Genomic DNA, 12388 nt, shown 5'->3' on the forward strand with positions numbered 1-12388 from the left:
CTGCTTTACCTCAAATGTTAAAAATTCACCACTTCTGCCTGCTTTACCTCAAATGTTAACAATTCACTACTTCCGCCTGCTTTACCTCAAATGTTAACAATTCACCACTTCCGCCTGCTTTACCTCAAATGTTAACAATTCACCACTTCTGCCTGCTTTACCTCAAATAACAACTCACCACTTCCGCCTGCTTTACCTCAAATGTTAACAATTCACCACTTCCGCCTGCTTTACCTCAAATGTTAATTCACCACTTCCGCCTGCTTTACCTCAAATGTTAAAAATTCACCACTTCTGTCTGCTTTACCTCAAATGTTAACAATTCACCACTTCCGCCTGCTTTACCTCAAATGTTAACAATTCACCACTTCTGCCTGCTTTACCTCAAATGTTAACAATTCACTAATTCTTCCTGCTTTCCCTCAAATGTTAACAATTCACCACTTCTGTCTGCTTTACCTCAAATGTTAACAATTCACCACTTCTGTCTGCTTTACCTCAAATAACAACTCACCACTTCCGCCTGCTTTCTGTCCTCAAAAGTTAACTCACCACTTCTGCCTACTTTCCTTCCTAAAAAGTTAACAACTCACCACTTTTGCCTGCTTTCTGACCTAAAAACATTAACATCTCATGACTTTTACCTGCATTTTGACCTTAAAAAATAAAAACTCACCGCTTCTGCCTGCTTTCTGACCTAAAAACAATAACTCACCACTTCTGCCTGCTTTCTGACCTAAAAATAATAACTCACCACTTCTGCCTGCTTTCTGACCTAAAAATAATAACTCACCACTTCTGCCTGCTTTCTGACCTAAAAATAATAACAACTCACCACTTCTGCCTGCTTTCTGACCTAAAAATAATAACTCACCACTTCTGCCAGCTTTCTGACCTAAAAATAATAACAACTCACCACTTCTGCCAGCTTTCTGACCTAAAAATAAAACAACTCATCACTTCTGCCAGCTTTCTGACCTAAAAATAATAACAACTCACCACTTCTGCCAGCTTTCTGACCTCAAAAGTTAACAACTCACAACTTCTGCCCGCTTTGTGACATCAAAAGAAAATATTTCTATTCTCAAAAAAGTAAACAACTCACCAGTTCTGCCTGCTTCCTGTCCTCAAAAGTAAACACTGCACATGGCACATCTTCCCTCACATCCACCTGGACAATGGAGCCATACACCTGTCTCAACAAAAACCATGGTGGGTTATCAAGCATCCACACCTGTTTCATTCCTCCAATGCCTGAACAATGGAGCCATACACCTGTCTCAACAAAAAACATGGCAGCTTATCTGTAGTGTACCCAAGAAAACACATATTTCCTGTATGAATGATATCAATCTAGTAGCATTGACATCTAATGTGATGAAAGTGTTTGAGAGAGTTGTACTAGCCAATTTGCAGGAGTCTGTCAAACCATTTTTAGATCCCTCGCAATCTGCATACGGAATGAACAGAAGTATGGATGATGCGATACTTTTTGTCTTAAACAATGTCTATGAACACTTTGACAGATCAAATACCTGCGCCCGCATAATGTTCTATGACCTTTCTCAGTGCTCTCACCATTTCCATTTACCCTGCATACGGCTGAGTGCAGAAGTCTGTCTAACACATGCCCACTGGTCAAGTTTGCAGATGACTTCAGACTAACAGGACGGATTACCGATGATGATGACGCTATCGAAGAGAAACTGACAGATTTGTGAACCAGTGTGATGAAAATTACTTGAACTGAAAGTTGGCAAAACTAAAGAACTTGTAATGGACTTCAGGAAAAAGAAACCATGTTTAAGTAAAATTATCATTAAAAATGATGCAGTTGAACAAGTATACTCATACAAATATCTTGGAGTGATAATTGACAATAAGCTTTCTTGGAATGAAAATTCCACGGCACTTATCAAAAAGACCAATAGCCACATGTACTGTCTCAGAAAAATGAGGTCTTTTAATGTGTGCAAGCAAATGGTCCAAATGTTTTACACATCTGTTGTCTGCAGTGTTTTAACGTATGGCGCCCTGCACTGGGGGAGAAACTTGACCAAACACGACAAATACAGGTTGGAAAAAGTCATTAGGAAAGCAGGCAGGCTGGTGGGTAAAAGACAAGACACTTTTAGCAACATGTACAATAGAAAACTGACTGACAGACTGAAAACAATTTTGACAAACGAAACACACCCACTACATGATGACATTAGTAGTCGATGGTCGGACAGAAGTGGCAGGTTCATAGCTCCATGTGCAAGAACATCTCGTTTCATTAGCTCATTCATTTCTACAGCCATTTGCGTATACAATCAAAACATGCAATACACTCACTCATAGGACTGTGACACTAACCTCCCCCACTCCCAGCACCACCTGAACTCTACGCAAGGCGAGTGCGTGAGCGCAGTCATTTTGCGTGGGACTGTGTGGCTGAGCTAAAGCAAGCGTTACTTTGTGTGTACGTGCTTGTGATTAAATGGATTTCATGTATCTTAATGTTAGTTTACCGATTTTATTGGCGTGATATATGTTGTGAGCGGGTGCAGGCGTACAAGCGTCCATGCAATGGAAAATAAGATAGTGAAATCTATTTGCCAGGTTTTTTCACAAAAAACGGGTATAAATTTTCAAAAAATTCTGTGCTTTTTGTTATTGGAGAAAGACCCATCAAAGTACATATTTTCTGAAAGGTAATGAATAAAGAATACAAAACACATGATGTTTTCTCATTTTATATATTTCTAGTGACATGCTGTTGTTTTGAAATCAGTGTTTTGTTTTTTGTCACATTTTCAACTTGTTCATTACAAACATTAGTAGGTAATTTGCACTAAAATATATTTTCTGGACAACTGGATATCTGCACACACAAAATCATACCAGAACAACCACAATAACAAAAAAATTAAAAAAGAAATAGATACACAATGCATTCTGACTTCTCCAAGTGATAATATGGATGTGAGGCCACGCCCCCTCAGTCTCCACCCCCCCCCCCCTCCTCTTCACCCCTCTCACACGGTCACTTTATCCAGTTCTCATCAGATCCTGTTGGCCGAGTGCCAAGAAAATCGCTCACACTGTGACCTGCTAATAATTTGATCACTTTCTGTCATCTGCTACAGCTGTACAGCTGTACAGCTGGCATCACTCACTGACATTCGTATCTTGGCCACTCTCTTGACTGCTCCCTTTATTTTCAATCAAATCGTCCTATAAATGTTCATCGCTGTCTTCTCCTTCGAATTTACACTTCAATTCTTTCTGAGCATCAGCTAAAGAAAGCAATCTTGGTTGATTTAGTTCGCCACGATCACATGTCTTGAGCACGGCATCAGTCCGACATTTTGTTGAGCAAGCGAGGAGAGGAGTCAGGCAAACACTACGGCCAGTAACCCAACCAAAACATTCAAATAAAGGACCGCCTCAGATGGTAGATGGTGTTTCTAGCTATGAATAGAATCTAGAAAGATTCCCCAAGCTAAAGCGACCAGTATTTTTGTCAACGAACTGAATGCAAACCAGGGAAAAGTCAGAATATTTTCGATGACGAGTTATCTCGTCTTTGTGGCAGCGAAGCGTACATGCTTGCCATGATGAGTTATCTCATCATATAGGCAGCCTAGGGGTTAATAAAATGTTTTTGAATTGAACTGAATCAAGCATCTACACATCGCATCATTCCTCCAATGCCTGAACAATCGTGCCACAGTGACACCCCACCCCCTCCCCCCTTTCCATACCCACCAGATTGGTGAATATTACATGAACACATGTAAGCTGGGATTTGGGTCAAGGTTGAGTCTGTACAACTGAAAGTGAATGTGTGAATAAGAGAGAACGTGTGAGAGCATGAAATAAGAATGAGCGTGTGATGAACAGAAACACACCCAATGAGAGAAAAGATGTATGTGGATGTGTGTGATGGCATACAGGATGTACACACTTAGTGGACACACATACACACAGTGAATACATGCACCACATAGTAAACACACACACACACAAACACACACACACACACAGTGACACGCACACAAACACACACACACACACACAGAGTGACACACACAGACACACACACACACACACACACACACTCACACACACACACACACACACACACAGTAACACACACACACACACACACACACCATAACACAGGTGATCACTGACATCAGTCCACATAACACAGGTCATCACTGACATCAGTCACACACACACAAAGTAACACAGTGACACACACACAGTCACACACAGTCATACACACTCACAGAGTAACACAGTGACACACACACACAGTCACACACAGTCATACACACTCACAGAGTAACACAGTGACACACACACAGTCACACACAGTCACACACACTCACAGAGTAACACAGTGACACACACACACAGTCACACACAGTCATACACACTCACAGAGTAACACAGTGACACACACACACACAGTCATACACACTCACAGAGTAACACAGTGACACACACACACAGTCACACACAGTCATACACACTCACAGAGTAACACAGTGACAAACACACACACAGTCACACACAGTCATACACACACACAGAGTAACACAGTGACACACAGTCACACACAGTCATACACACACACAGAGTAACACAGTGACACACAGTGACACACAGTCATACAACACAGTGACACACACACACAGTCACACACAGTCATACACACACACAGAGTAACACAGTGACACACACACACAGTCACACACAGTCACACACACTCACAGAGTAACACAGTGACACACACACACAGTCACACACAGTCATACACACTCACAGAGTAACACAGTGACACACACACACAGTCATACAACACAGTGACACACACACACAGTCATACACACTCACAGAGTAACACAGTGACATACACACTCACAGAGTAACACAGTGACACACACACAGTCACACACAGTCATACACACTCACAGAGTAACACAGTGACATACACACTCACAGAGTAACACAGTGACACACACACATAGTCACACACAGTCACACACAGTCATACAACACAGTGACACACACACACAGTCACACACAGTCATACACACTCACAGAGTAACACAGTGACAAACACACAGTCACACACAGTCATACACACTCACAGAGTAACACAGTGACACACACACACAGTCACACACAGTCATACACACTCACAGAGTAACACGGTGACACACACACACAGTCACACACAGTCATACACACTCACAGAGTAACACAGTGACACACACAGTCACACACAGTCATACACACTCACAGAGTAACACAGTGACACACACACAGTCACACACAGTCATACACACTCACAGAGTAACACTGACACACACACACAGTCACACACAGTCATACACACTCACAGAGTAACACAGTGACACACACACACAGTCACACACAGTCATACACACACACAGAGTAACACAGTGACACACACACACAGTCACACACAGTCATACACACACACAGAGTAACACAGTGACACACACACACAGTCACACACAGTCATACAACACAGTGACACACACACACAGTCATACACACTCACAGAGTAACACAGTGACACACACACAGTCATACACACTCACAGAGTAACACAGTGACACACACACACAGTCACACACAGTCATACACACTCACAGAGTAACACAGTGACACACACACACACAGTCACACACAGTCATACACACTCACAGAGTAACACAGTGACACACACACACAGTCACACACAGTCATACACACTCACAGAGTAACACAGTGACACACACACACAGTCACACACAGTCATACACACTCACAGAGTAACACAGTGACAAACACACAGTCACACACAGTCATACAACACAGTGACACACACACACAGTCACACACAGTCATCCACACACACAGAGTAACACAGTGACACACACACAGTCACACACAGTCATACACACACACACAGAGTAACACAGTGACACACACACAGTCACACACAGTCATACACACTCACAGAGTAACACAGTGACACACACACACAGTCACACACAGTCATACACACTCACAGAGTAACACAGTGACACACACACAGAGTCACACACAGTCATACACACTCACAGAGTAACACAGTGACAAACACACAGTCACACACAGTCATACACACACACAGAGTAACACAGTGACAAACACACACACAGTCACACACAGTCATACACACTCACAGAGTAACACAGTGACACACACACACACAGTCATACACACACACAGAGTAACACAGTGACAAACACACACACAGTCACACACAGTCATACACACTCACAGAGTAACACAGTGACACACACACACACAGTCACACACAGTCATACACACACACAGAGTAACACAGTGACACACACACACACAGTCACACACAGTCATACACACACACAGAGTAACACAGTGACACACACACACAGTCACACACACTCACAGAGTAACACAGTGACACACACACACAGTCACACACAGTCATACACACTCACAGCGAAGTGGGCCTTGACCTCCTCCAGGTCTTCCAGCAGGAAGCCCCGAACCTCCAGGGACCGTGGCCGTTTGTCAAGACTCAGACTGTGCCCGCCCCCGCGACCTCGACCTTGCTGCCACCAGGGCATAGGGCCACCACGCCCACGGGCAAACCCACGCCCCCGGCCAAGCAAGCCCAAGGAGGCTGCCTGGAAAGAGAAAGGGTCTGACTTGGGCTGCAACACACACAGTACAGGCCACAGTTTGACATCAGTGAGAGCTCCAGGTCACCCCAGAACACCAGGGGCCATCCGCCACACACTGCATGCAGTGCATCACTAATCAGGTACTGTCTGGACACAACACTGCATACAGTGCATCACTAATCAGGTACTGTCTGGACACAACACTGCATACAGTGCATCACTAATCAGGTACTGTCTGGACACAACACTGCATACAGTGCATCACTAATCAGGTACTGTCTGGACAACACACTGCATACAGTGCATCACTAATCAGGTACTGTCTGGACACAACACTGCATACAGTGCATCACTAATCAGGTACTGTCTGGACACAACACTGCATACAGTGCATCACTAATCAGGTACTGTCCGGACACAACACTGCATACAGTGCATCACTAATCAGGTACTGTCTGGACACAACACTGCATACAGTGCATCACTAATCAGGTACTGTCTGGACACAACACTGCATGCAGTGCATCACTAATCAGGTACTGTCTGGACAACACACTGCATACAGTGCATCACTAATCAGGTACTGTCTGGACACAACACTGCATACAGTGCATCACTAATCAGGTACTGTCTGGACACCACAACACTGCATACAGTGCATCACTAATCAGGTACTGTCTGGACAACACACTGCATACAGTGCATCACTAATCAGGTACTGTCTGGACACAACACTGCATACAGTGCATCACTAATCAGGTACTGTCTGGACACCACAACACTGCATACAGTGCATCACTAATCAGGTACTGTCTGGACACAACACTGCATACAGTGCATCACTAATCAGGTACTGTCTGGACACAACAACACTGCATACAGTGCATCACTAATCAGGTACTGTCTGGACACAACACTGCATGCAGTGCATCACTAATCAGGTACTGTCTGGACACCACAACACTGCATACAGTGCATCACTAATCAGGTACTGTCTGGACAACACACTGCATACAGTGCATCACTAATCAGGTACTGTCTGGACACAACACTGCATACAGTGCATCACTAATCAGGTACTGTCTGGACACCACAACACTGCATACAGTGCATCACTAATCAGGTACTGTCTGGACACAACACTGCATACAGTGCATCACTAATCAGGTACTGTCTGGACACAACAACACTGCATACAGTGCATCACTAATCAGGTACTGTCTGGACACAACACTGCATGCAGTGCATCACTAATCAGGTACTGTCTGGACACAACACTGCATACAGTGCATCACTAATCAGGTACTGTCTGGACACAACACTGCATACAGTGCATCACTAATCAGGTACTGTCTGGACACAACACTGCATACAGTGCATCACTAATCAGGTACTGTCTGGACACAACACTGCATACAGTGCATCACTAATCAGGTACTGTCTGGACACAACACTGCATGCAGTGCATCACTAATCAGGTACTGTCTGGACACAACACTGCATACAGTGCATCACTAATCAGGTACTGTCCGGACACAACACTGCATACAGTGCATCACTAATCAGGTACTGTCTGGACACCACAACACTGCATACAGTGCATCACTAATCAGGTACTGTCTGGACACAACACTGCATGCAGTGCATCACTAATCAGGTACTGTCTGGACACAACACTGCATACAGTGCATCACTAATCAGGTACTGTCCGGACACAACACTGCATACAGTGCATCACTAATCAGGTACTGTCTGGACAACACACTGCATACAGTGCATCACTAATCAGGTACTGTCTGGACACCACAACACTGCATACAGTGCATCACTAATCAGGTACTGTCCGGACACAACACTGCATACAGTGCATCACTAATCAGGTACTGTCTGGACACAACACTGCATACAGTGCATCACTAATCAGGTACTGTCTGGACACAACACTGCATGCAGTGCATCACTAATCAGGTACTGTCTGGACACAACACTGCATGCAGTGCATCACTAATCAGGTACTGTCTGGACACAACACTGCATGCAGTGCATCACTAATCAGGTACTGTCTGGACAACACACTGCATGCAGTGCATCACTAATCAGGTACTGTCTGGACACAACACTGCATACAGTGCATCACTAATCAGGTACTGTCTGGACACAACACTGCATACAGTGCATCACTAATCAGGTACTGTCTGGACAACACACTGCATGCAGTGCATCACTAATCAGGTACTGTCTGGACAATGCCTGTGGACACCAGCCAGCCTTGCAGGCAGCAGTGGTCAGTGACAGCACTGCACTGCTTCATTCATCAACATGGCCGGGTTTCACTGTTTCCTCAGTGATACACCACGAAATGTAAAAAAGACCATTTCAAACTCTAACAAAAATAGTTTCTACAAAATGCAGAAAATACCGAGATTATTTTCAAATAATCCAGATATGCAAGGCTTCATTCTTTTTTAATTTCACTTTTTCTATTTTTTAAGTCTGCTGGGGAGAGAAAAAATAATTTTTTGAAAAAAACTGCTCCTGTTTGCTTGAACTATACTGTTCATAAAAAGAAACACAACTCATTACATTGAACTGATCTTTATTTTTTTGCCAATCGGAAAAAAATTGTAGAAAAATAACGGAAGAACTAAGAATGTTCAAACTTGCTACGCCGTGAAGGTTGTCCTTTTGGCATTTCATTCAGTTTAAAAGGTGCAGTAATTGGACAGTAACTGTCCAGTTAGCCAAGTCAGAATCAGTAGGGGGTTTGACTGCCCTGGGCAGGAATGATTGCTTGGCACCAGCGGGACATGGATCTGATGAGATGGGTGATCAACTGTTGTGGGATGGCATGCCACTCCTCTTCAAATGCCTTGGAACAGATCCTGCAAGTTTTATTACCCCTGAATCCTCATAATTCCCTGACAATGGGAGAGCACTATTTACAAAATTATCTGGCACTGAAGAGGTTAAGGGTCTGCAGTTAATGTCTCTCCTGGATTTTTCCCAAAGACCTGGTTTCAGTAATGCTGATTTTAGAAAACACCCATATGGATATACAACCCACACCCGTCTGCACTGCAATCCATTGCTTACTGGCTCAGATAAGCTATGTCATTGGCACAACAACACATTATCTTTGTCAACACATGTGCTGGCAATAGTGAATACCAGTGAGCAACACTTATGAGAACAAACAACCCACCCACAACCCCCCACAACCCTCCCCCCCCCCCCTCCCCCCCCACACACACAGCCACACACCTGAGTGTTGAGCTCCACCAGACGTTGCTGCAGAGCGGCGGTGTCTTCCCCGGACCCCTGCTTGGTCATCAGGTCCAGCTCCGTATCCAAGATGTCCTTCTTCACTGTCTGCTGCAGGGCCGCTCCCCCCGCCCCCATCCCCACCCCTGCTGCTGCTGCTGGTTGTGCTGCTGTGGTCAGTGTGCTGGGAGAGGTCTTGACCAGCTTGTGGGACCCAAGGGGAGCCATCTTCTTCAGGGGAGGGGTGGCCACACTGTACTTCAGCTTGTCGATGCTGTCCGACACCACCCTCAGCATCTGGGGGCAAAACCACACAGTGCCTCACATCATATTTAGCATCTGTGGGTAAAACCACACTGGGCCTCACATCACATTTAGCATCTGGGGGTAAAACCACACTGGGCCTCACATCACATTCAACAAAAATGTAAAAAGTTATAAGGTTAAACTAAGGTCCAACAGCTTTTCACATCCAATCCTATCCACTGTGTTTAGGACTCTGTACAGAAAGGTGGCACCCAATCCTCTCCTCCTGTCACCTTTAACCTTCCATCCTCTGCTCCTGTCACCTTGAACCTTCCATCCTCTGCTCCTGTCACCTTGAACCTCCCATCCTCTCCTTCTGTCACCTTCAACCTCCCATCCTCTCCTCCTGTCACCTTCAACCTTCCATCCTCTCCTCCTGTCACCTTTAACCTTCCATCCTCTCCTTCTGTCACCTTCAACATTCCATCTTCTCCTTCTGTCACCTTTAACCTTCCATCCTCTGCTCCTGTCACCTTTAACCTTCCATCCTCTGCTCCTGTCACCTTTAACCTTCCATCCTCTGCTCCTGTCACCTTTAACCTTCCATCCTCTCCTCCTGTCACCTTCAACCTCCCATCCTCTCCTTCTGTCACCTTCAACCTCCCATCTTCTCCTCCGGTCACCTTTAACCTCCCATCCTCTCCTTCTGTCACCTTTAACCTCCCATCCTCTCCTCCTGTCACCTTCAACCTCCCATCCTCTCCTCCTGTCACCTTCAACCTTCCATCTTCTCCTTCTGTCACCTTCAACCTTCCATCCTCTCCTTCTGTCACCTTCAACCTCCCATCCTCTCCTCCGGTCACCTTTAACCTTCCATCTTCTCCTTCTGTCACCTTCAACCTTCCATCCTCTCCTTCTGTCACCTTTAACCTCCCATCCTCCACTCCTGTCACCTTTAACCTCCCATCCTCTCCTTCTGTCACCTTCAACCTTCCATCTTCTCCTGCGGTCACCTTCAACCTCCCATCCTCTCCTTCTGTCACCTTTAACCTCCCATCCTCTCCTTCTGTCACCTTTAACCTCCCATCCTCTCCTCCTGTCACCTTCAACCTCCCATCCTCTCCTTCTGTCACCTTTAACCTCCCATCCTCTCCTTCTGTCACCTTTAACCTCCCATCCTCTCCTTCTGTCACCTTCAACCTTCCTCAAAGTCCATCCTCTCCTCCAGTCACTTTTAACCTTCCTCAAACAAAGTCCATCTCCTCCAGTCACCTTTAACCTTCCTCAAACTAAGTCCATCTCCTCCAGTCACTTTTAACCTTCCTCAAACTAAGTCCATCTCCTCCAGTCACCTTTAACCTTCCTCAAACAAAGTCCATCTCCTCCAGTCACCTTTAACCTTCTTCAAACTAAGTCCATCTCCTCCAGTCACCTTTAACCTTCCTCAAACTAAGTCCATCTCCTCCTGTCACTTTTAACCTTCCTCAAACTAAGTCCATCTCCTCCAGTCACCTTTAACCTTCCTCAAACTAAGTCCATCTCCTCCTGTCACTTTTAACCTTCCTCAAACTAAGTCCATCTCCTCCAGTCACCTTTAACCTTCCTCAAACTAAGTCCATCTCCTCCTGTCACTTTTAACCTTCAAACTAAGTCCATCTCCTCCAGTCACCTTTAACCTTCCTCAAACTAAGTCCATCTCCTCCTGTCACTTTTAACCTTCTTCAAACTAAGTCCATCTTCTCCTCCTGTCACTTTTAACCTTCTTCAAACTAAGTCCATCTTCTCCTCCTGTCACTTTTAACCTTCCTCAAATTAAGTCAGGTATCCATTCACACCTTGGTGGAAGGAGGAAAATGCTTTTTCCCAATGATACAACACCCTGCCAAAATGGGGGCCTCGAACTCTGATCACTGGATCAGAAGTCCAATGCCTAACATATTCTAGCACGCCTCCCACTTTACAGTAGCTAAACGCTAAATAAGACAGTAGACATTATACCGGTTTATTAGGGCTTTTGTCTTAACCACTGAAGATCCTGATCCCAGAGGTTCCTCCAGATACTGTTTCTCATTTCCTAAAGGAATCATTTGTTTTGAACTGGTGGAACAGATACTGGTTCAGCCATTTCTGTCACTGGTTTGTCTTGAATACAATGGGAAGCA

At 44.8% G+C, this 12388-nt stretch overlaps 1 protein-coding gene across 3 annotated transcripts in view; it reads right to left on the reverse strand.

The window, feature by feature from the left end:
- The window catches only part of LOC143299227 (RNA-binding protein 26-like), a 73192-nt gene that overhangs the window by 5972 nt on the left and 54832 nt on the right, over positions 1-12388 (reverse strand). For 2 of the 3 annotated variants that reach the window (XM_076612429.1, XM_076612428.1), the window contains exons 17-19: positions 9981-10277; positions 6534-6749; positions 1106-1192 (exon numbers count right to left, since the gene is read on the reverse strand). In XM_076612429.1, coding sequence (XP_076468544.1) covers positions 1106-1192; positions 6534-6749; positions 9981-10277 — 600 coding nt within the window. The remainder of the gene's footprint in view (positions 1-1105; positions 1193-6533; positions 6750-9980; positions 10278-12388) is intronic. The other variant, XM_076612430.1, reaches the window with a different exon arrangement.

The sequence above is a fragment of the Babylonia areolata genome, chromosome 24 (genome assembly GCF_041734735.1).
Source record: "Babylonia areolata isolate BAREFJ2019XMU chromosome 24, ASM4173473v1, whole genome shotgun sequence".
In the NCBI taxonomy this organism is placed as follows: domain Eukaryota; kingdom Metazoa; phylum Mollusca; class Gastropoda; order Neogastropoda; family Buccinidae; genus Babylonia; species Babylonia areolata.